The sequence below is a fragment of the Symphalangus syndactylus genome, chromosome 10 (genome assembly GCF_028878055.3).
Source record: "Symphalangus syndactylus isolate Jambi chromosome 10, NHGRI_mSymSyn1-v2.1_pri, whole genome shotgun sequence".
Classification (NCBI taxonomy): Eukaryota; Metazoa; Chordata; class Mammalia; order Primates; family Hylobatidae; genus Symphalangus; species Symphalangus syndactylus.
In genome coordinates this window covers 129931592-129957786 of record NC_072432.2, presented here as the reverse complement: position 1 = coordinate 129957786, position 26195 = coordinate 129931592, and the positions used below count along the sequence as shown (strand labels likewise).

Genomic DNA, 26195 nt, shown 5'->3' with positions numbered 1-26195 from the left:
ACTCCAGTGCTTTGGGAAGTCAAGGTGGGAGGATCACTTGAGGCCAGGAGTTTGAAATCAGAGTGGGCAACAGAGTGAGACCCTATCCCTACCAAAAATTTTAAAAGTTAGCTGGGCATGGTGGCTCATGACTGTTGTACTAGTTACCCCAGAGGCTGAGGTGGGAGGATTGCTCAAGCCTGCTATGATGGTGCCACTGCACTCCAGCCTAGGTGACAGAGCAAGACCCTGTCTCAAAGATAAAAACAAACAAAAAACAGTTGGCTGGCCTTTTAGTGAGTTAACTTTCTCTCCTCCTCCAATGGTTGCAAAGCCTCAGAGCTTTGCAGAGGGGCTCCCGAAAGGTTTAGTGGCTGCCTGGTCCTGTCAGTGGGGGCAGCTAATGACTCCTAAGGGCACACTGCCCTTCAGTTTGTAGGAAGTCTTGGAGCACCATGTTCCTGCCTCCTCTGTGAGATGTTGAGAACCTCCAGGGTGCTCCTTTTATTTTTTTTTTTATATTGATGCCCAGGGCCCTGCAAAGCAATCCACATTACTCAGCATCCTTCACGCCCCACCCCCAAGCCCAACAACAGGATGTTTGCAGTATTAGTCACCCACTCAAAGAATATTCAATTCTTTCTGTGCATCTTTCTTTTTGTTCTACCAGGTTTTTTTTTTTTTTTTCTCAGCTTTTTAGGAAAAAAGTAATAAGACAGATTTACCTCCAAATGTGGAGGTGGGTGTCTCAGCAAGAGGCACTCAGGAAAAAAATGCATTTGAAAACTGCAGTTTTTAGCTGCTGGTGCCAGATTCAGCCACCTCATCTCTTGCTTGAAACCCAAACAGGGTGACTGCCAGTCAGGGATTCCAACCAGCTGGTGGGATTGGCCTAAAGCATCTGACAAAGGGATCCCTTTCCTCAACAGCAACTTCCCCACCCCTTTCTCTCTTCTTTTTGCTTGAGAATGCACAGTTTTGCGCTTGTCCTTCATACCAATAACTGGAGGGTGGGAATTATTCAGAAAGCCTGTGTTCGACACCCCATCTGTTCATTTCTGACAGCAATATATAATGTAAGGCTATAAAAACTTGAAAAATAATGCAACATAAAAAGGGATTGACTCAGCTCCAAGAGGCCATAAATGGTAACAAATACCACTGGATGATTTATTTCATGCTGCAATCTTTACAGTAAGTCATCTTTCAGACATTTCCTTGTGACAGGTTTTAATAATATTAATGCCCAGAGCAATCCAAATCATCGCCAATAGACGTATTTATCAAGCTGCCAATCCGAGTAAATGAAATTCTATAAGCAATAATGTAACATGTTTAAAAGAAGCTAATAAAACAAGTCAGCAGAGAAATATTACTTCAAAGTATTCTCTCCCTCTAATCCAGTCCTGCATGCTATACAGCCAAAATGCAAATCTTTTCATACTTGATTTATTGCTCCAAAAATACCAATGACCTTTTCCCAAGCTTCTGTATATTCACTCTCATACATTCATAAAGCCTGCAGTACATCCTGCCAGAGTTGCTGTACGCTGGAGTGCTTAGCATTTATTGTTATGTTTGTCTTGCTTTTACGCAAGTACTTGATTGGCGGTTGGAGTGAATAACGTCTAAGTTTCCAAGCCTTATTAAAATGTAACAAATACCCGAACCATAAACCAATCTTTTACAGTGCCCACTCCAGGAAGGCCTTCCAGAAGATCTGAGAAAGTGACTTGAGCAAAGTCCCAGTGATTTACCTATTATAGTTGCCAGGTAAATTTCACCTGAGGGAAAGCCAATCAGGTTTGCTTTGCTTTGTGCTAATTTTTTTTCTTATTCCTGCAGATCACAGAGCACCAGCTGTTGAAGCATTTGGCATTTCAAATGCAGCTCAAAACCTGCCTCCTGCAGGAAGCCTTCCTTATTAATTTCCCTAATTTTCTGATCTCTAGCACAATACCGGACCCATCCTTCAACACAGCTTTCTCATTAATAAATTGATGAAAGCACAACGCATATCAAAGGCACTCAACAAATACTAGATGGAAATATGCCCTGCATTAATTTATTCAATCAATTCTGCAATTAATTGATAGCTAATTTTTCTTGCATACCAGACATATACTTCTCAAGGTTAGATTTACACCACAAGTGTGTGCTATACCACTGAGTACCTAGTAGGTATAGCAAACATATAATTTTATATAAAATTACAGCATATATGGGTCTATATATAACATGAAAATATATTTTTATGTATCTCATATATTTCATATATGTATATATATATACACACATACATGTATGCCTGAATTGCAGAAGTACTTGATTGGCAGCTGCAGTGAATAACATCTAAATTTCCAAGCCTTATTAAAATGCAAGAAATACCCAAGCCATAAACCAATCTTTTACGGTGCCCACTCAATGTAGGCCTTCCAGAAGATCTGAGAAAGTGACTTCAGCAAAGTCCCAATGATTTACTATCACAGTTGCTAAGTACATTTCACCTGAGAGGAAAACCAGTCTGAATTTTCCTATATATAAAATTGTTCGTATATAATATATATATAAAACATATATTATATAATGTATTAAAATGTATTATATATTTATATACATATGCAATATAAATATATATTTTATATAAAATATGTAAATACTTTTCAGCATTATCCTATTAATTAGGGCAGATATGTATGTATAACTATATTTTATATGTATAAAATATACACATATGTCCTAATTGATGTGATAATGCTTAAAAGTATTTATTTACTGTGACTATTGTTCTTGTGTTTATTTGGAATAAATCCTTTGGAGTTTCTTCCAAGTCCATATCTGCACTCCTTTACTTCTTTGAGAACTATTTCATCCCCTACCCAATGGTCAAGTTTGTTCCTAATGTCTCCACTTCCTGACATAACACAGAAAGCTGACTTGAGCTGAGTCAATTGGATACTCTCTTCTTGTCACGAGAAACTGGAAACTGAGAAGCTAGTCACCTAGTTTGTGAGCAGGGATATGACTTCAGGACAGGGACAACCATCTGTTGCTTTACAGAGGTAAAGAGAGCCTTTGTGCGGAGGGTGAGGTCTACACCACAGCTCACATGGACCCGTGGCAGAGTGCAGCTGACAGAGCCGCCTCCTTGGGTGGGACACACAGATTTCCCATTCCTGGTTCCAGTCTCACCTGAAGGCCAACATCACTTTCTCCCTTAGAGTTTTTCTGATCTGAAATTCCTTATCAGAAATTTTCTTGTCTTTATTTTTAATTGGTTTCTCTTACTTGCAACTAATTGGGCATTATTTAAAATACTTATATTTTATTGCTAAATCAGCTTTTTAAAATACCACATGAGAGACATATTTTTGTTTGAAAAGAGATCATTCCTTATAATGAGAAGCTAGATATTTTTGGGATGTTAATAAAATACGAAGTCCTTTTTATCTTGGTAATCTGGGGTATTTAGAGTTGATTTTCAGAATAGCCTTGGAATGCAGTGAGAATTTATTAGGCAAAGATGGGAAGACAGAAGCACATTCTATGTATACATACAGGACCAAGGCAGATAAGAAGTATAATGCATATTTGGACAAGTGAGAGGGTAGAATATAGTTCAAGTTTAGAGGGATTTTGAGAGATAGGAGCTATATGATAACGGGCATTGTTAAGGATTTTGATCTCATTCTTAAGGGCATGGAGAAACCATTCCAGGGAAGCAATATTTCACATTTTCATTTTTTATGCATCCCTCAAGCTGTGATATAAAAACGGAGAAGGGACAAGTGTAGATATGGGAAGACCACACCAGAGGATATTTCAGTGTTTGTCTAGGAAGAGAAGACGGTAGCTTGATTTGGGATTAGAATTAAAAATGGAAAAACTAGGCCAGGTGTGGTGGCTCATGCCTGTAATCCCAGCACTTTGGGAGGCTGAGGCAGGAGGATCACCTGAGATCAGAAGTTTGAGACCAGCCTGACCAACATGGTGAAACTCCATCTCTACTAAAAATACAAAAATCAGCTGGGTGTGGTGGCGGGTGCCTGTAATTTCAGCTACTTGGGAGGCTGAGGCACGAGAATCTCTTGAAGCCAGGAGGCAGAGGTTGCAGTGAGCCAAGACCATGCCATTGCACTCCAGCCTGGGCGACAAGAGTAAAACTCCATCTCAAAAAAAAAAAAAAAAAAAAAAAAGGAAAAACTAGAGATTCAAGAAATCCTTAGGAATAAAATAGAGAAAGCAAGAGGCTTGACTGAATTGAGGAGAGAAACCCTTCTCACATCTTCCTCACTTGATTCTATGAACCCTTACCCCAACTGCTAGCCCAGATGTGAGCAATCTGCAGCCCCTGCTGGGTTCACTGTGGATCATCTGCTTTGCCCTTCGTTTTTGCTTATTTTAGAGTGTGTTTCTAAGTGCAGGTAACAGACAGTTAGAGAGAAATCAGGTGCTTGGGAAAAGCGTTGATTTTATAATTGTACTCTCTAATTTGGTATAGTAAATTATTTTTTCCAGAATCCAGTTGCTCTTCCTACTTCTCCATTTCTTCTCTTGTCTCCTCACCTCCTTTCTGCTTCAGTGCTCCCATCACCAACCTCTCGCCTTGTGTGTATGCTGTGATTCTCAGGGTGGAAACAGGCCAGCCAGGCAGTGTATTATTAGACAAGGGTTTGAAGAAGCCTCTTATCCCCTGACATTTTTATATCCATACCTATATACACACCCACCTTGGAAAGTACTGTTTCATCTCTTCTCTACTCTTATTTCTTGGCTTGAAAAAATACTAGAACCAAATATAGTGGCTGCAAGGTGAACTGAAGGAGAGGAAAGGAGGAAGAAGGGGAAGGAGGAGGAGAACTTGAGGCAGCTCCACAGATCTGGAGGTGGGGGTAAGAATGTCTGGTGACAGAGCACCTCATTAGGAATTCCCACCCTGCCCTACCTCCAAGAAAGAAGATGGTTCTAGGTGGGAAGATAGACCTCGAAAGACTGTTGGAAGGAGGGATAGAATCAGGGTTGACAGAGATGATCTGCTTGTGTAATTACACAAACATGTTTCTTCTGTGATCTTATTCCTGATTCCCTAAAGATTGAGTCCTCTGACATAGCTCTTTGACTTTGAAAAACAGAAAAATGTAAAAGCCACCCAGGATGGTTCCTTGTTTGTTTTCTTTTTTAACACATTCACCCAAATCTTTCCTGATTAGCTGTAAAGAAACACAGATAGAATCTATGCAGAGATGTCAAAGCCTTATGCCAGTGGGTTCATAGGTTTTTTATTTTTGCTCAGCTCAGAACTTGTCCTGGGTGGGCCTAGGGGATGCATGATGGAAATCGATTAGTTTGAGTGGGACCTCGATGGCTGTGGGCAGGATATACTGGTATTGTTCCTGAAGACTAAACTCACAAGCCAAGCAGATACTTGACCTGGCCCTGAAAATCCCTTCAAATTGTCTTTTGCCTCTGAGCTATCTCTAAGTCTCTTAAAACTGGTTTCTAAGGCTGATCCATTAAAGAATTTCTCAAAGGAATAAAACAGAAGTCAAGTGAGAAAAAAAGAAAACATGTTGCCCGTGGTCCTGGCAGCAGATACCTACGCTATGGGCAACAGCTGAAAACAGGGGTTTTTAGAAAGAAGGTCTCCGGATATTTATATTTATACCTAAAGAGTGTAAAATCCAGGCACCAGGCTTGACTGAGTATAAAATCAAACAATATTTCAGTTGAAGCAAAGCTAGCTAATCTGCACAAAAATATTTTTCATAAAAATATTATTTTATGAACTAGAAATTTTAATGTGCTCTTTACTTGTAATAAAATGTGAATATAAAGGTATTAATCATAATTATTACATGCAATAAGTAAATAAAAACTGGACATTTTTATTTTGGAAGGTCATTTGCATTGTTCTCAATTACAAAGCCATATCACTGGATTAAAAGGCTACTTTGAATCAAAGTCTGTAAATCAAAGTTTGCCAATCCTTATTTTTAGCTCTTCTAGATCTTCCAGTATATATATAATATATCTGTAATGTGTGTGTGTGTATATATATATATCTGTAATGTATATATGTTATACATAATATATATACATATATAACATATATATAACATTATTATATATCTGTAATATATATTATATCTGTAATGTATATATGTAATATATGTATGTATTGGTATGTATAAATAAGTCATACATATGTGTGTATATATACACACACACACATGTGATTTATTTTGGTTGATTCTTATGTAGCAACACCAAAATCTTTCCCTAAAGAGTAATTTATCTGCAATATATGAACTAGCAATTCTAATAAAATGCATTAAAATATTTCTTCCATTATCTAAACAGAACATTTTAGAATTTTGAGACAGACAGAAAATGGCAGCTTCTTTCACATTTATACATGGCCTTATGATTTTTTTTAACTAGCTTTTTCCCCCACTGGTACCTTAAATGTAGATGAGATATAATACCACCTACATTCATTAGGAAGAAACCAGGAAGCAGAAGGGCAACAACCTGGCTGGGTTATGATTGGAAGTGGGCTTAGAACCCCTCTGGTGGAAGAGAGCAGGGAGGGAACGGGACATTCAAGGAGAAGAATCTGTTAAAGGTGCCTTTTCTTAACCTTCTCTCGGCAAGAAAGGTTTTCCCAATTAAATGGGGACTGTTACACACTCCATACTCACTTGTTCTTAATGTTTATTTTAAAAGGTATAAATAATTGTACGAAAGCCAATAACATATTGTGCTGGGTAAGCTAATAATCTATAGTGTTGGGTAAGCAGCCTTTATATTTGATGCTAAGTTGAGGAGGACAATAATGGTTGTGTCCTCACCTGACCCACAGAGCCCCAAACACTCCTCATGGGATGAAGCCCAGCTCAGGGATGATGCCACCAAGATCTCCTGCCCAGGGAGGGCACGTGGTGGCACCTGTGCCTGGGACATCACATGAATGTCCTGTCACTCTGTACCATCCTTGAGTGAGAGTAGAGTGGCGTTCCCACTATGACCCTGTGAGCAGAGGAAACTCCAGATTTTAAAATGAAAATGAGGGCTTATTTCTTATCTTTACATAAGGACTGCCCCCACAGAATTCCATATAATAATCTACTCATTTAGAGTGTAAAACAGAATAGCATTCAGGAAAAAAAATTATTTCCACATGTTTTAAAGAACATGACTATTGCTTAAAGCGAGATGGGCTTATAAATAAAAAAGAATGGTGACTACTCGGCTTTTCCTGGGGCTTTGAAGAGAATTGAGTAGGTTTCCAGGGAGTAAGTTTATTTGGTTTACTTCTTAGCACTATCTGCAGCAATATTTCAGAGTGAAATAAGTAAACTATCTGTTCCTTTTCATTTGGCAGCAGAAAAGATCCAGGGAAAAAAATAAATAAGAAATATGTAATCCCCACGGTGTAATCCCACGGTATGGAAACTCACTTCTCTTAAATGCCTCCCTCTGGCATAATTGACTTTTCATGTGCATTTTAATAATGATATTTCAGCAGGTTGCAAGAGATTTTTTTTTTCTCCTGTTGTTGTTGTTGTAAATTATGACTTGGAAAAAAAGTGTTATAAATCTAATTACATTTTCACTTATATTAACAAGTCAGCACAATCTTCCAGCATGTTTACCAAGCAATTCCAATATTTACAGCTGACCTAATTGGTTGTGGGGTAGAAGCAATGAACAATATTTTATTGTCCTGATCGTTGCGCATGTGCTGAAGACAGCTGCCAAGTTGTAAAGCTGCCCAGCAACCCTGAAGTTCTGCCTGCCTTGTGCATGCAGTCGTCAGCCAGCTGTGGAACAGAGAGCAGGGAGAGAAAAGGGCGTTCAAGGAGAATTTGTTAAAAGTGCCTTTTCTTAACCCTCTCTTAGCAAGAAAGATTTTCCCAATTAAATGGGGATTGTTACAGACTCCACACTCACTTGTTCTTAATGTTTATTTTAAAAAGTATAAATAATTGTATAAAAGCCAATAATATATTGTGTTGGGTAAGCCAATAATTTATAGTGTTGGGTAAACAGCCATTATATTTGATGCTAAATTGAGGAGGACAATTATGGTTGTGTCCTTGACTTTCACTATCAAAACTGGCGTGGTCTTAGGAGCCAAGCATGGGTCTAATATAGGTAGAGAATTCTTACATTCTTGTATCTTTAAAGAAAGGGGTGGGGTGGGGGCTGGGGGAAGGAAAGAAAGAAAGAAATTATTCTTAGTAGGCAAGGACCACATTGCTTCCTGGGGGGAATGAGACAGGGTCTACCTCTCTTATTACTAAACGTGAGTTCTGCTGCCACTTTGCCACCCCCACAAGATGTAAATTGTTGGGTTTTTTTGTTTGTTTGTTTGGTTAGTTTTTTTTTTTTTGAGATGGAATTTCGCTCTTGTTGCCCAGGCTGGAGTGAAACGGTGCAATCTTGGCTCACTACAACCTCCACCTCCCAGGTTCAAGCGATTTTCCTGCCTCAGCCTCCCGGGTAGCTAGGATGACAGGTGTGACGGGGTTTCACCATGTTGGCCAGGCTGGTCTCAAACTCCTGACCTCAGGTGATTCACCCACCTTGGCCTCCCAAATTGCTGGGATTACATGCATGAGCTACCGCGCCCAGCCCAAGATGTTAATTGAAATAACATTCATCTCTAAGTCCTCTGTCTTACCTACTCAAACTGTTGGTGTTAGCACAAATGCAGAATTTTAATATTAGCAGAAAGCTTATTTGCGGTGACTTTCCAGACCTTGACTTCAATTATTTTATGGGACACTCCTGACTCTTGTGTAGTGATAATTGCTAGCATTTATTGAATGCTTACTACTCAATGCTGGGAACTTCTCTCAAAGTCTTATACTTAATCTTCTCATCATTTCTATGAGATTGTATTATTTATTTTACTCGATGGGGATTCTGAGCCACAGGACAGTAAGTGACTTGCTCATGGTCACAGAGCATGAACATCACACAGCTGTGATCTGACACTCTACAGTTTACTGCTGGAGCCCCCACCATAGTTACAGGGCAGGGCGGCATCCCCCTTTATCTCTCTTTCTGAAGCCAAAAAGCTAACATAGCATAGCATGCGATAGGCTTCGAGATGTGGTATTGGACGTACATAGAAGACTCTTATTGGATGTTGCTTAAAATTATACCTCCCCTTTACGTTGATATCTGAAATTTGTTAGTTAGGGCTTTGTTCCTTAGCTGAAGTCCCTGATTCATGATGAAAGGGAAGCTGCCCCAGAAGGGTTAATATTTTATTCTTCTATTTTTGCAAATGAAGTTTTAGATAATAGATGTTGATGAGGACATTTAAATACCTGGGGACTGTGAGCCCCTGAGAAAGATGATGGTAAGGTGTTACTCAGAGGGCAAATAACACAAAGTGAAAATCAGTGTGATTTGCCTACTTCACATTTTTTTTTTCTTGGAAACTATGCAAGCCATGTCTCAAGGCCTTGAAGAGAGTTTTACTTAGAAACAGTGACTAAGCTTCGCATAACCTTCACCTTGTCTTATAGAGTTGGTCTTTTATATATGACCCTAAACAGACAAGGTCTCATTCCTGCCTTTTAGGAGATTATAAATGAAATGAAGAATAAAAGCATGCAAATACTAGTTAACTAATGCAAATAAATCTATGCACTCAGTAAATGATCAGTCATCCCATGGTAATTTTTATCGCAATGATCTGAGGGCTACTTCCTCATCTTAGCACCCAGCCAAATCAATCTCTATACCCGTAATTCCAGGAGAATTTGTTTTTAGTTTTTTAAAAGACCTGTCCACAGACTCACAAAGATATTTACAAAATGCCTTGTCTCTTCTTTATTATAGTCTGTGAAGCTAGGCAGGATGAGTGAGGGAGATGAGAGTAACGAAGAGAGATGCTGAGTTTTCTATGGTACAATTCTGACGCTTTTATGAAGCTGAAGCTATTTTTCTGCTATTTTTAAGCAATAACAATAAAATTTTGTTTGTTAATCTAAAGAATCAGATTATTCAATACATACTTGATGATTATTGCTCTCTCTCTCTCTCTATATATATATATATATCGTACTTTGCTAGGATTGTGGCACATTGCTTCCCAAAAATGGGATTTTTGCCTATGAATACAAAATAAGAACTAGAAAAGAGGTATTTAGAGGATCTGAAGGAAAATATCTAGACATCTTTTCAAAATTCTTATTCCTCTATTCCCTGCCACCCTAACTCTTTCATCTGTCTTTGGAACTCAGGCTCATTGTGATTAAAAGTATAGTTTTTATATGTATATGTATATGTTTATTTTCAATCCTACCCGTAGATTATCCCTATAATTATATGTGAATATATTTAGTCCTGCTGTCTTCTTTGGTCTTGCTATTGAGACCTGATGAAGATATTTATTAAACTTCATTGCGGACACATAGCCCTGCTAGGGATTCTGGTGGTCCCAAATTATACTGTCAATTAAAATGAGAGAAAACATATTTTAGAGGTTCTAGAATCTCAGGTGGAAAACCACAGAATGGGAAACATAAGTGCCAGTTGGACTCTTGGGGAAAGGTAACTCTGGAAGATGAAATACTGGCCATACAGTGTTAAGTGAATGTAGACTTCCAGAACATGATTTGAAATGCTACAGTAAAGGCACCACTCAATAGGCATATATGAATGAAAGAACCAGAGAATGCTTTGGATTTACTAGTTATGGGCTACATTACACTCAAATAGGAAAGTCTATGCTTGTCTGGAGGGAAAGTAGTTTTAAAAGCTTAATATAAAACAAGAAGGGATAAAAGGAATTGCTCAGATAATCTCATCTGATCAGTTTCTGTAGAAAGCTCAGATATGACATGAAAACAGCCATGTATGGTGATTTGTATCCGATCTTCTGCCCCCACTAGGTGGACTCAGAGGCTGGCTCTCAGTAGGAGTTCAGACATCATTGAGGCTAAAAGATGGGGATTCTCTTGCCTGAATAGTTTGGGACACAGAATTCGATAAAGTGTACAGAACTGAGTAAAAAGGGAGGAAGGGCTCAGCTTCTTTTCCTGAGACAACAGGGTATGTATGGCAGAGGGGGTATGAAAGTGAGAGGTCATAGGGACAGGTGTCTCAGGAGTCATGCATGGGCATAAATTATGTAGGGCTGGAAATAGATGTACCAGAAAAGAAACAAACAACTTATCCCAGTTGGATTGATCCTCTTACATCCTTACGGCCAGTGCACTACTTACTAGCAAGCTTCCAGCTTGGCAAAGCCTATCCTGGCAGTCCTTCTGGATGGACTATAGTTTTGTTGGAAATGAAAGACTGCCATAGGATGACTGGAAGGCACTGGAAAATAGCCAAGGAAGGAGCTGGAATTGCCATGGAAAAGAATGTTCTGGAGGGAGAATGGCAAGCTACAGGCAGACTTGGACATGGCAAAGTGACCTTACCAATGGGAACTACTGCATCATAGATCTTCACTGCAAACCCTGCTGGTATGCTTATCAGGCTGGTGGTCTATAGATGGTGGTTGTAGACAGTGAATTAAATCTTGCAAGGTCTTGAACTCTGTAACCTCTCCTCTAAAATGTGAAAGAAAGTGGTAGCAAAAACGTAGAAGTCTAAGAACCAGATACATGATGGCAGAGGGTGACAGGAGATACAATGACAACAACAGCATGAAACATTTTCCACTTGCTGTATTTTCACTATGTATATTAGGCACTACATAAGAATTGAATCAGTCCTGTCTCAACCAATCCTCACAACATTTCAATTAGATTCTAATATCATCTCATTTTACAGATGAGAAAACTGAAGCTTACAAGCTAAGAAGATGGCGATCTGGAGCTCATGTCTGCCATAGGTGCTATTGCTCCTGGCTAATATTTGTGGACCACTTATCCTTGAAAGAACTAAGGCTGGCTTGGACATTGGCAAAGAGAGAAAAAAATAGCATTTATGGTCCCTGGTATCTGTAAAAGAACATACAGAGGATGGAGATGAAGCTGATATTATAAATGTGATCTCATTCATAGATACCATTAAGACATGGTGAAAAGAGATGTTATATGGAAAAGTATTTAGATTTCAATATGGGCCATAAGTTGACTTAAGCAGACCCAGTAGGGAGAATTTCCAGGGAAAGTGTGATAGGGCCAAACAAAACAAGCATTTCTATTAAAAGTATTTTCCTCTCCTGGCCCAGGTCTGTTATACAATGCTTGGAAATTTCTGCCTTGTTTCATGGACTAAATATCTTTCACTATTCACTTGAGATTATTCGCACCTACTTTTTAGAAAGCTGGATAATTTATTGTGGTTATGACGTTATTAGTCACAACATCATACAAATCAGTTGTATCTAAACCTTTTCTTTCTAATATCTAATTAAAATCAGTTTTTCTAAAGAAGAGTTTTGATAGAGAAGAAGCAGAGAATAGTAAATAATTGTGTAATAGGTAGAATGGGCAAAACTGTCCTAACTCACCCAAAGTGGAATGGCCAAGGTAAAGAAATTGGAAGCTAGGACCAGGGAGCTCCAGAAATGAATGAGATTCATGTTCACTTACTGTAAAACACTGCACAGGTCTAACTTTATCTCCCTGCAAAGAAACAGGAAATACTTTCTCTCTCTTATATCATATGATCCCTTGATTTAAGGACATAAAATTCAAGCAAATAGAGCTAATGTTTGTATACTTATTCATTCAACAAATATATATTTAACTACCATCTATTAAACAGTCTTTTGTGTGCTAGCCTGACAACATAACTGCTATTTATAACATTGCTTATTCTATGGGAAAAGAAAGACACCAAGGATACCATAAAATATTGGACAATAACTTTTGTGTAAGTTAGGGCTGTCTGTAGTGCTTTAAGTACTAAGAATAGAAAATAGTAGTTTCCAAACTTACTGGAAAACCCACTGGTGGCCTGAAGATTACATCTTTAAAAATACCAATTTCATTGTCAGCAAAACTATAAATAATAATATGTTGCTTTTGGTTTGTGAATGTAAGACTATTAACGCATAAAAAATGGATCACAAATAGCACATAGCACATACTTTACATTTTTTTCCAAAAATGCCTACTAGTCTCTATTAAGCCATCTAGTTTATTTTACCACTCATCGTTGTTATGGCAAACATAGATCCTCTAGACATATGTTGCCAGTTTGCTAGCTGGAACTCCCTTTGTCCTACAACTTAAACACAAAACAAACACAAACTGTTTTCTGTGGTACTAAGTGGGAGTACTCTACCACTGACCCATTAACACGGTATGTAAGTCACCTGAACTAACCAACTCCATTGATGAAATATCACAGAGACTCACCCTCAAATGGAACATATTTGTTCAAGGATATACCACCATCTAAAAAATTCTCAAGTGTGGCCCTCGTTTATTTCTTTAAAGCTCTTTAATTCATGCAAACCTACCTTGATTTTGAATTAAGAAGTGCAAGGGAATTATTTAGCAATCATCTTCATGGGTTACTATCACAATCTCTGGTCTACTTGGGGTCCAAAGCATATTTAGGGATCCCCAACCAGAAACAGGGCTAACAGACCAGGTCTGCAGATGAACCAGGTTATCTGGATCCATTCTCCCTTTAGATGCCTGCTTTAAACCATTTTCTTGTTTATTACAGACAACGGGAATTAAAACCAATGGGAAAAATTCCGATATGTTAAATTATTTTTGTTTTTACAGCTGTGCTAAAGAATAGAAAGAAAAGCCAGTGAAACTGAATGGGTAAAATTACATTTGAGAATTTTCTGTGGCGTTTGATTATCTATGGCTCGCCAACTCTTTACCATCACAGAGAAGACGTGGGAGAGAATAAACAAAAGCACAAACATGACTGGAGCATTTTCTGTGTTATCACATATGTTGTCTTTATGTCTTCACAAACAATTTTCAAGTTCGAATCATGTTTTTATAACAACTTTGCATTAACATAAACATAGTGTACACACACATGCATGCATGCACAATACCAAAATCCAAGACTGTGCTCTTAATAAATTTGAGACTTTCCCACGACACTCTACCGTGCATTCTCTCCTCTCATCAGGCTGGCTAGCTGCTACATGGAAAATGCACATTCCCCCCAGGCTTTATCCATGTCACACTATTCACAGGAGTTGAGATTCCCACTGTCTCCCACCTTTCTTTTTTTTTTTTTTTTTTGGAGACGGAGTCTCGCTCTGTCACCCAGGCTGGAGTGCAGTGGCGCAGTCTCGGCTCACTGCAAGCTCCGCCTCCCGGGTTCACGCCATTCTCCTGTCTCAGCCTCTCCGAGTAGCTGGGACTACAGGCGCCCGCCACCACGCCCGGCTAATTTTTTTGTATTTTTAGTAGAGACGGGGTTTCACCGTGGTCTCGATCTCCTGACCTTGTGATCCGCCCGCCTCGGCCTCCCAAAGTGCTGGGATTACAAGCGTGAGCCACCGCGCCCAGCCTGTCTCCCACCTTTCTAAATCCCACCCCCGCCCCCACAGGAAGCTTTCTAGAACAATCTTTCCAGCTCTCATTGACCTCGTCTTCCCATACCTTCTGCCAGAACCATCAATGTAGCACTTGAAAGAGTACCACTTTATTTGGCCTCTGATTGATTAATTGATTGGCTTTTATTATGTGTTTATTCTGAACTGCAAAAACTTTTTATTGTGAAAGATTTCCAACTTCTTTCTTTCCGTTGTACTTTTTAGGAAAGAAAATTAACCTCTCTTTTCTGTATATTTGTACTGATGCATAATATTGGTACATATTTATGGGATACATGTGATATTTTGATATGTGTGTAAAATGTGTAATGATCAAGTCAGGGTATTTAGAATACCCATCACCTCATGTGTGAACCCTTTCTTTGCATTGGGAGCATTTTACATCTTCTCTTCCAGTAATTTTGAAATATGCAATATATTGTTATTAACTATAGTCACTTTACTGTGCTGCCAAAAACTATCACTTATTCTTTCTTTGGCCTCTGATTCATTTTATGTGAATCCATCTTGTTTACCCATCTAGACAGCAAGGAAGTTGAAACATGATTTCTATATTTACAAAAGCATCAAGCATGGTGCCTACTTAGCACGTACAGGCTACTCAATAAATGCCTATTTATCAACAGTTTTTGGAGAAAAAGCATCTGCAGATCCCAGTGCTCATCTGTGACTGTTTTGTTGTTGGAAATAGCCAGGCAAAATTTGGGTCCCTGAAATGCCCCAAGACCTTTCCTTCAACTAGTTCTCAGTGCTTTCCCATAGGCTATCTCATGCATTTTATAAAATCTGGGAATGGAAGGCAGGAAGGGCACAAACTGTAATTCCTGGACTTTTATATTGCTCTTAGAAAGTGCATAAAAGGGAGGGAAAATTGGTGGCTCAGACGTTTGACTCCCACCCCACCTTTGGGAGGGTACAGGAAAATTTCCATTAACCAGACCCAACAATTCAGAATCCTCAGGTAAACAGAAGAGGACTCTGTGTGTGTTAAAAGAAATAGGTACGCGGTGGCTCACGCTTGTAATCCCAGCACTTTGGGAGGCCGAGGCAGGCGGATAACGAGGTCAGGAGATCGAGAACACGGTGAAACCCCGTCTCTACTAAAAATACAAAAAATTAGCCAGGCGTGGTGGCAGGCGCCTGTAGTCCCAGCTACTCGGAGAGGCTGAGGCAGGAGAATGGCGTAAACCCGGGAGGCGGAGCTTGCAGTGAGCCGAGATCGCGCCACTGCACTCCAGCCTGGGTGACAGAGCGAGGCTCCGTCTCAAAAAAAAAAAAAAAAAAAAAAAGAAATAGGTAAATTGTATCAAAACCAAGTACAAGTAAAAGATTTATTGCAAAATCTACATCATTGGAAGGCTCTGCACTTAGTACACTCTCGGCCCAATTTTAAATACCTTCCTGGCTATAAGAATTGATCATTGCAATAATAAGAAGTATTTAATGAGGACATAATAACAGCCGGGAATCAAGCAAAGTGATTCCTTGGTACCCTTTGACCAACAGCTCCCCATTTGCCCCACCCACCACTTCTGAAAACCACCATTCCACTCTCTTCCTATGAGTTTGGCTATTTTAGAGTCCACATATAAGCAAGATCGTGCAGTATTTCTTTTTCTGTGTCTGGCTTACTTCACTTAGCATAATGTGTTTTAGGTTCATCCACGTTGCTGCAAATGGAGGAATTTCCTTCTTTATTAGGTGTGAATAATATTCTGTGTGTGTGTGTGACATTTCCTTTACCCATTCTCTTTTTTTTTTTTTTTTTGACAGTCTCTTGCTCTGTCACTCAGGCTGGAGTGCAGTGGTATGAACACAACTCACTGTAACCTCAAACTCCCGAGCTCAAACAATCTTCGCATCTCAATAGCCCAAGAAGCTAGGACTACAGCTGTGTGCCACCATGCCTGGCTCATTTTTTTTTTTTTTAATTTTTGCAGAGACAGGGTCTTTCTATATTGCCCCAGGCTAGTCTTGAACTCCTGGGCTCAAGCAATCCTCCCAGCTTAGCCTCCTAAAGCACTGGATTATAGGCATGAGCTGCTATGCCCAGCCCTATTCCATTCATTTTCTGAATAACACTTAGGTTGTTTCTGTATCTTGGCTATTGCGAATAGTGCTGCAATGAACATGGGAGTACAGAATTGTCTTTGAAATACTGATTTTGTTTTCTTTGAATAAATGCCCAGAAGTAGGATTGCTGGATCATATAGTAGTTTTATTCTTAATTTTTTGAAGAACTTGCATATTGTTTTCCATACCGGCTGCAGCAGCAAAGTGCTTTATATACCTAATCTCATTTAATCACTATAAAAAACCTACAAAATATTTATAACATTACGTAATGCCAGGGTATAATGACTCTTCGATAATATATTTACCCTTAGATAATCACAGTTTTTAATCATCAAAGATCTTCCTGGTATATTATCCCTAATAAACTGAAATGTTGTCAAGATATTACAGAGTTATTTTCATTAAAGTTTGGAACGATAGAACTTTTGGATTGCCCCTCTAATTAAAATCAACTAAGCAGGTCACCCTCCTCCAACTCTGCTTTCTGGTTAGTGGAGGTTTTAGTGTACTAAAAAGCTGCAAGGAAAAGGGCAAAGAGGAGGCATTTGTTGCCCATGTTTTGCAGATGCAAAAACTAAGGCAATCACATCTTGAATGTATTGGAAATAGGGGATTGATTAACAACAGATAAGCTATTTGGAGCTGCTAAAATTTGGCTTTAACTTACATTTCTAAAGTGCCTGAAAGGTGATCTGAAAGAAAGTTGGGTATCTAACTTTTGGGTTATTATGGGTACAGATGATTTGAGCAATGGAAGAAAGAGGTGTATTTGATTAGCTTAATGATATGGGCAAGGTGGAGACAATCTCATTTTGGGGAGGAACAATTCCATTGGTTAGTATAGGAGTTTATAAAGCAAATATTCTGGTTTAAATACAATATATATGGCCCACTGATTCTCAAAAAAACTATAGGAGACAGGGTTCTCTGCAGCTCTTACCTGGTGGTGAAGTTTGATATGCTCGAAGTGCTTGCAGATATCCTTGGAGGAGAATCCTGCCCTGATATACGAGAGGAGATTCCCTTCAGACATTTTTTCATTCTCTTTACCGATGGTGCTGCAATAGGATGGAAACCTCAGTGAGTTGGCACATCTCTTCACAAGGGATTTTTGGACTATTCCCCTTGTCTGAGCCATTTATAGACCCTTGACTAGGGAAAGGCTGGGGAGTCTCAGCTACAGCCTAGTTCTAAGAGGATGAATTGTAGCAAACTCTTTGGCTTCCTTCTACAGAATTAGGGAGTGCAAGAGAATTTCAATTCCATATGGTGTGTTTAAAATAAGTACCTACTCAGTAGCTGCTGCACCTTTCTAATCCATCACCCCTCCCATTTCACCCAAGTGCATTTGCTACAGCATGTCTAGAGGCACCTTAGGATGCTAAGAAAGCATCACTCTACAAAAATCCTGTCTCCTTCCTGCAGATGCTGCCCAGGCTTGCAATTCATTCTGCTTGGACATCACCTCCTTTTGCTTTATGTTTTCTTTGAGGCTTTCTTTATTATTAATTTTGACTTTTGAAGAATCTCGATCTTACAGTAGATGCATATCAAAGCCTTTGTGTATTTCCAAATCTGGAAATAATACAAAAGGAAATCATTTTCTCTCCTTCAGTATGGGGATACTACCATGACTTTGAAGGGTGATTATAAGGATACATGCAAGAATGTTGAAATTAATAGATTCAATGAGCACCATGAAGCCACTTTAATACGGAAAAATGTGACAGGTGAGCCATTACTTCTTCCTGCACCCATATGTTGATATGTAATCATGTAGTTCTTATCCTGGAACCCAGATTCAACCCAAGAATCATTTTCAACCCTCTGGGCTAGGTAGGCATTGCACACAATAAGAATTTGCACTTGCTGTTGTGATTTTTAAAAAACATATTCTAAACAATGCTCTGCAAATTAAATGCTTCTCTTCAATTTTCAAAGAGCCTGTATGATCCGCTTGCCAGAACCTGATTGCTTGGTGATCAGAGATGGAGAGATTGTCTGAGCAGAAGTTCCTAAGGAGGTGGACCGCATCAAGGGGCAGTCATCACTGATACTCCTCTTCCCCTGCCCACCCAAGTGGAGAAAGGAGACATGACCTTTTCCTACTGTCTCAACATAAGCATTATTCCTGTACTTGGACTAGCCACAGTGGGGAGTTCATGTGGGACAAGCCCTTAATCCCACTTATCACCTCATTTTGATGAGTGGCAGACAGAAAAAGCCACGAAAATGTCTTGGTATCCCTCTTTCTTTTGATGTAATTCTTTTCTGAACCATTCTAATCCATAAAAACATCAACTGAGTCAAAACACACTTCTGGAAGAAGAAGGACATCCTTTGGATATGTGATTTCTCAACTTGGATTGGCAGTGATTGCATCACCCAGGTGTGCTAAGAGATGGGTTTGGAATTAAGTTTACCCTACCTGTAATCCTCAGAAGCCTTCACTTGACTGATGCTTCCTTATTTCAAGGTTACCTTTTGCCCTGGGGGGAATGGCTCAGGAAGGGAACACCCGAAGTAAAATCTGAGCAAGGACTAGCTGTGTTACCAACTGTCAGTCTCTAAAGGCTGGTTGGTTGTGATGGAAACCGAGTTATGGAATGTCTAAGACAACATGCCCGAACTAGCCTAGGAATTATAGAACTTTTAGCATGTCTCTCCTTTTCTCAAAGCCTAACTCTCCAGCCAATAACATTTGTCGGCTGTTAAAAAATGAGGGTTGGGGGAAGGATAAGTGGGAGGGGTGAGTGCTTTCTGTGAAACTCTCAAAATCTTTGCTAAAGCTTTGAATCTTTCCTTGAATCATTCTTGAAACCTCATCTGAAAACACATTAATGATTTTTATAATTTTGAAAGCTTTCATAATTATGGAAGAATGTGCATGTGTGTGGGGTGGACAGAACAGCTTGTATGGGGATTGCTGATGTCTCTGATTGGTGTTGACCACCTGAAGGTCAAGGACAAACTGGCCCAAGTGATCTCTTCTGATTCCTTCCAGGTCTAAATTCTATAATTCTAATGGCATTCAAAAAGGAAGTTGAAAGTTGTTTATTTACCAGGTTGCAAGATAGGGCAGATAAAGAAATTGCAACCTGGTAAATAAACAATTTTATTGTTTAACAGTTTATCCCCAGTTTCAATATTGCTTCAAATATTTGAGGAAAAAATTTAAGAAAAAATAAGACAGTCTCTTCCTCAAGGCAGTAGATAAGCAATGAGGTTTCTCTGATCTCATCTGTTTGATCATTTTATTTATTTATATTTTTTCTATCTATCTACCTACCTACCTACCTACCTACCTACCTACCTACCTACCTACCTATAGCTAACAGTGTGCAATATATTTTAAATCTATTTGAGGCAAGGAAAGTTGAAATGGATTTTTCCTAACACTTTAGCTAGACTGTTAATGTCTTGTCATGACTTACCATGAGTTCCCTATGGATACCTTACAGATTTCTAGATAAAGCACTGGATACCAAAAAAAAAAAAAAAAAAAAAAAAACCAACAAACAAAAAACAACCATGGGATCTGAGACCTGTAAATGACTAGAAAAAATGAAAGTCCTTCTAAATACATGGCCAAAATTTTGGTTATCTTTCTCTTTCAAAAAGTAATTCCCTTGAAAGCAACAAGCAAATCTTTCCTTTTCTGGAATACATGATAGGACTGCATTTTAAGAAATGCCTCATATGTGATTTCCATATGGATAGCAATAATTCCACTTATTTCTATCTCCCTCAAGAAGTTTTATCATTGTTCAAATGAGTGAAAATAATGCCTATATTATTCAGATTATTCCGAATCTTCTCCAATTTACTAAATAGCTAAATTGTTGCAATTATTTATAAAATGTAGCACTTTACCACTCATTGTGACACACCTAAAAAGTGATATTACATATTCTAGATAAAAACCACTACTTTTAGAAGCTGAAAAAGCAACAGGGCAACAGAGCAAGCCCATGCCTTAGTCTTGCAGAAGTGGGGTAACAGTCGCCTATCTATTCCTTATTTATTTACGTATCCATTCATGATCAGAATGTCATAAAAATCATTATAGCTATGAAAAATGTCATGGATTGGCATGAAAGGAGACCAGAGCCAGGGAGACCAAGTAGAAAGCTATCTCATCAGTAGGATGAGAAAGAAGGCCTCAGCTAGGGAAGAAATAATGCTAATGATTGGAAATCACGGAAAGCCACACTCAACTGTACCATTAGAAGAATAATGGCAACTGACACAAATATAGGAGTGCAACATATCTGTATAGGGTCTTTACAGACTTGTTACCAAGTTGCTTTTCTTTTTATTGAAATTTGGTGGACATGTGGTCCTGAACTCTTAGAGAAGAAAATATGCAGGAACCATCTTCTATTCTTTCTCCTACCTAACCTAAGACCATGGGACCTCTGACTGTTCTTCATTGCTGTTAAATAAGCTAAGCTGGGAAGATGAGCTGGTAGATTCATTAGGATAGCTAAATCTCTACCTTATGAGTTTGGAGTTCTCCTCCCTAGGAAACGTTAGCTGGGGTCATTCCTCCTTAAAAAGGTCAATTAATAGTCTGGAATGTTTATAAAAAAAAAAAAAAAAAAAGTGACCCAGGGCCAAACCTAAAGAAAACTGTAAAGTAAGATAAATCCATATTTGGACCACCTACTCAACCCATTTCTTGTCATTTTTTTTCCTGTCCCTGTTTTTGCACCCTCTTTCCAATTTCCTTTTCAGAATTCTGCTTTCCATTAGATTTGACTCTATTGCAGAATATTAGCATTTTAATGCAGACTCTAAAACAATTCTCAAGGGGTGGGGATTAGGGGAATTTGGGCACAACTTTCCTAAGGGCTATTTTCAAATTGCCCATTCCCTCTACTCTATCACATGTAAAGATTCTTATGCACCCCTCCTTGCCCTGGTTGAATACTACTATTCTTAAATCCTAGATGTCAGAAACTGCAATGAAGAAATAGCAGGTTGTGAACTGTAGAGTTGAGGCTGGGAAACTTCATGCCCAAAAACGTATCTCATTCCATTAAGAGGAAGGTCAGAAAGACAATTATTCCTCCTACTCTGAAGGCTTAGCCCTACTGGTGTTTATGCTGTGAACCCAAAAATCATCAGGGAATGGGCTGGGTGCGGTGACTCACACCTGTAATCCCAGCATATTGGGAGGCTGAGGTGGGTGGATCAAGTCGTCAGGAGATTGAGACAATCCTGGCTAACATGGTGAAACCCTGTCTCTACTAAAAACACAAAAAATTAGCTGGGCATGGTGGTGGGCATCTGTAGTCCCAGCTACTCAGGAGTCTGAGGCAGGAGAATCACTTGAACCTGGAAGGCGGAGACTGCAGTGAGCTGAGATCGCACCACTGCACTCCAGCCTGGGCAACAGAGAGGGACTCCACCTCAAATAAAAAAAAAATCAGGTAATGGGTTAAAATAAGTATAATCTACTAGGAATTCTCTTTCAATTCTTATTTTACCTGTAATCATTGATCAAAAAAATAAAAAGTTTCCTTTTGAGTTTGTGCTCCCATGGGTGGCATAATAATTATCATATATGCAGAACTTACTATTGGCCAGGCACTAGGCTTAATGCTTTTTATATTAATATAATCAATTTATATATTCTTTATGTACTGATATTCTCATTTAACCTTCTGAGATATGCAATGTTATTGTCAACATTTCAAAAAACTCTGAAGCACCTTGAAAATTTCAATAATTTGCCTAAAGTCACACAGTTAGTAAATGGCCAATCCAGAATTCACGTTCTTAACCAGCACTCCATGTTGCCTCTGTAAAATATTTGATTATGAATTTAATTGGAGAACCTCTAGTGTGGTTCTAGTTTGGAAAAATGGAAGTAATCAAAAAAAGAGGGATTCAGAATTACAGAGCACCAGAGTTGAAAATGGTCATAGACACTGAGAATTCCCCTCTTTGGAGATGATTACACTCAGACCCCAAAAGCTAACATGTTTTTCGCCAACCACAGTAATCAGTGGAATAGCTGTGATCACAACTCAAGTCTTTTGAGTTCTCACTGAGTATAGTAGCGGAGAGAAAGTGGTGGGACCAAGGAAATTTAATGAACGCATTAAAGAGATAACTATTTGAAGGGAGTGGACTGAGGATACTCTTAACTGGCTCTAAACCCATAAAATATTCAACCTGATAATTGTACCAATTCAGTCAGTGTAAGGTTTCTATGTTGTCATTTATTGATAAGTTCCTACGCCCTTTTTGAAAGTTAATTCTCTAAGAGAATGCCCAGATGTTATCATGACATTTAAAACTATGTGGTCAAGCAGCCTCTTTCTAAAATAATGTTTTCTTTTGGCACATTTTAGTTAGAACCGGGATCTCCAGATTCAAATTGACACACCAAGCCATTGACCTGTGAGCATTTCATGGTACTCTGCTGCCATCATCTGGCAAATTGAAGTCAGTAACAGTTGATCGTTTGCTGCTTGTTACTTTAGAATCTCAGTACCAGATTAATAAGAGTTCCGGCTGGAGTGGAATAGACTTGGTAATACTGGTGATTGAGGATCAGTATAGGGTAGGAAAAAGAAATTATTCTATTTTAAGAGTAATGAAAGATTCTGAAGAGTATGATGACTACATTGAAGCTAAGAAATTAGATTGTAAATTGAAAGTCTCATTAACTTATCCCTAGATATCATAAAATACATGTCATAGAAGTGGGTAAAATTTGGCATGTCTACAAATATGAAGGCAGAATCTTCCTTTTCATACAGAGATATTTTAACATTTATACTAGAGCAACTTCCTGTTTTAAAATATTTATAGTAAAGTCACAAAAGTCAGCTAAAAAGGGATGATTATTTATTTTTATAAAGCATTTTTGTTTGCAGAATGACAAGTATATGTGTGTGTGTGCTTGCATGTGTAATTTCTTTTCAGAAAGTTTGGTTTGTACACTGTGTTTAAAGGCCTATGTATACTGCATGAAACTACACTAAGTTTACATATGATAGGATGACATGCATAGTGAGATTATACTTTTTAGTGTATTATCTTGTTCTTTTTTATGGGCCCTTCCTTTAATGGACTTTCTTCCTATTTAGTCAGACTCATCCATTGCTTCAAAAAAGATTCACATTTTTATTGAATGTAAGGAGTTCATGTTTAAATTTCCAGTTCCAAAATAAAGTCTTGAAGACATTTTGAGAAACAATATTCTTCAGACGCAAGCATTCAGTTGAATTACCCTGTAGACAATAGGGACTTCAGGATGTAGATAATAGGGATTTCAGGAAATTACATAGGAACAGGTTTTCATTTTTTTTTTTGTTTTGCCATCCTTGAAATTGTCTTAGACTTTCAAGGGGAAGTACAAAGATTCACAGAAAATCTTACATTAAGATAATGTTAAGACAGAGCCTTTAGTTTTGGGTGTGGAATAGCAGCAGAAGAAGCTTTATAAACTGGCTCCTCAGTGAAACAGCCCTAACTAGTGAAATTATCAAAACATAAACACACACACATTGAAAATCTCTAGAAATTGTTCTGTGAACATATAGCAAATGAAGAAAACTTGTGGCCGGGCACAGTGGCTCATGCCTGTAATCCCAGCACTTTGGAGGCTGAGGCGGGTAGCTCACCTGAGGTCAGAAGTTCGAGAGCAGCCTGGCCAACCTGGTGAAACCCCGTCTGTACTAAAAATAGAAAAATTAGCTGGGCGTGGTGGCAGGTGCCTGTAATCCCAGCTACTCGGGAGGCTGAGGCAGGACAATCACTTTTAACCCAGGAGGTGGAGCTTGCAATGAGCCGAGATCAAGCCATTCCACTCCAGCCTGGGGGACAGAGCAAGACTCCTTCTCAATAACAACAACAACAACAAAACAAAACACAAAAACCAAAAAAAAAAAACCAAACAAAAAACACAAAAACAAAACAAAACCAAACAAAAAAACTTGTATTCAATAAAATACACTAAATCTTACTAAGGGCAGAAAGAATCTTTGGCACTTGAACCACAAACTGCTTCCTTTCCTCCAAACCCAGCTGGGTGTGATAAAAGCTTCATTCGGGACAGGTGTGCTCAAGAATGCAGGGCTCCCCCTTCCTCCAGCTCCCAGTCAAAGGCTGTGCTATGTTCCTGTGACTGACACGGCCTCAGTATTTCTCATCCCCTTCCCACTCTGTGTTGCAGAAACTAAGTTTCAGGTGAGTGCAGCCTAGAGGATAGAGACTCTCTTACTCCTCACAGCTCTCATTTATAGGTGAGGTGATGTTTAGGTATCACAGGATGAAAATAATGAAGCATTAATCTCCCTGACTCCAGCTCACCCCCAAGGCAGAGGTTTCATAGTGGGAGAAGCAAACAAAGAAGGCCAGAGGCTACCACCACTGCTAGTGTCCTACCCATAAAACAGGTGTGTCACTTCAACAGAAGCGGTCTTCTTTTCCAACACCACCCACCATCCTGCAAGCTCGGGAGCAATAGCTCAGAGATTTTGCCCAGGAGGAGAGGCAGGCCATAAGAACAAAGAGCTCTGAAGCTCTCCAAAGGAATTGATTTTACTTGGAATAGAGTATCAAGAATTTCAAGCCCAAGGGTGCTTTTTGACAACAGTGATTTTGGTGGTAAACAATTAATTGGAGGCTGGTAACTCCATGAGAACAAGATAAACTGTAAGTCAGAATTTACCATAATGAACCAGAAAAAATACATTTAATAACTGTTCTCTTAGGGACAGAACAAATTGCAAAGACTGGTCTTAGAAACCACTCTTGCAAAGGGGCCCAAATTTAATTGCATAATACCGTGGAGCGATAGACACCTCAGGCATAGTAAAAAACAATAATAGGCAGCCTGCTAGTGTAGTTTAGGAACTGGGTGTGATACCAACAGAGGCAGAGAGCTTACCATAGAGATCAGGGAAAGAGACAATTAAAACGAGCCCTGCTAAAACCACTATCAGCCCAATGGTTGTTAACCACTGCAGTCCAACCGTGCACTCTCTAATGAGCAACATCAAAGGCTTCACAATTAGGGGAAGTTTATTTTATAAAACAGTTCGGCCAAGTCACTAACCAACTAACTAAACAACCAGTGACAACAACAAGCCTTGGTTTTCAGAGCTGCTATAATTATCTACAATATCCATTTTCAACACAAAATATGAGACATGCAAAGTAACAGGAAAGCATGAGACATGCAAATTAACAGGAAAGCATGAGCTATACACAGGGTGGGGAAGGCAGGCAAAAGAAACTTTCTGTGCAAGAGTCCATGTCAGAGTTAGCAGAAAAAATATTAAGAGCCAATATTCTAAATATGTTGAAAGAAATGAAGGAAATCCTGATTAAAGAAATAAAATCATGATGACAATGTCTCCCTAAAGAAACATTATCCATAAACAAATACAAATTTTAAGAAGAACCAAATAGAAGTTTTATAGTTAAAAAGTACATTAACTGATGTTAATTATTCACTAGAGGGGTTAATAAATTGGAGATTGTCTCCCCAAATATTAATACATGTCTACCCAGAACCTCAAAATGTGACTGTTGTGGATTAAATTGTTCCCTACATCACGAAAAGTCTTGAAACCAGCATGAGAAAAATGTGGTTTACATG

General features: G+C 38.8%; 1 protein-coding gene across 4 annotated transcripts in view; it reads right to left on the bottom strand.

Annotated features, from left to right (window-relative positions):
- Positions 1-26195, bottom strand: part of KCNU1 (potassium calcium-activated channel subfamily U member 1) — a 158423-nt gene that overhangs the window by 54537 nt on the left and 77691 nt on the right. For all 4 annotated transcript variants that reach the window (XM_055295949.2, XM_063610914.1, XM_063610915.1 and 1 more), the window contains exon 19: positions 17514-17631. In XM_055295949.2, coding sequence (XP_055151924.2) covers positions 17514-17631 — 118 coding nt within the window. The remainder of the gene's footprint in view (positions 1-17513; positions 17632-26195) is intronic.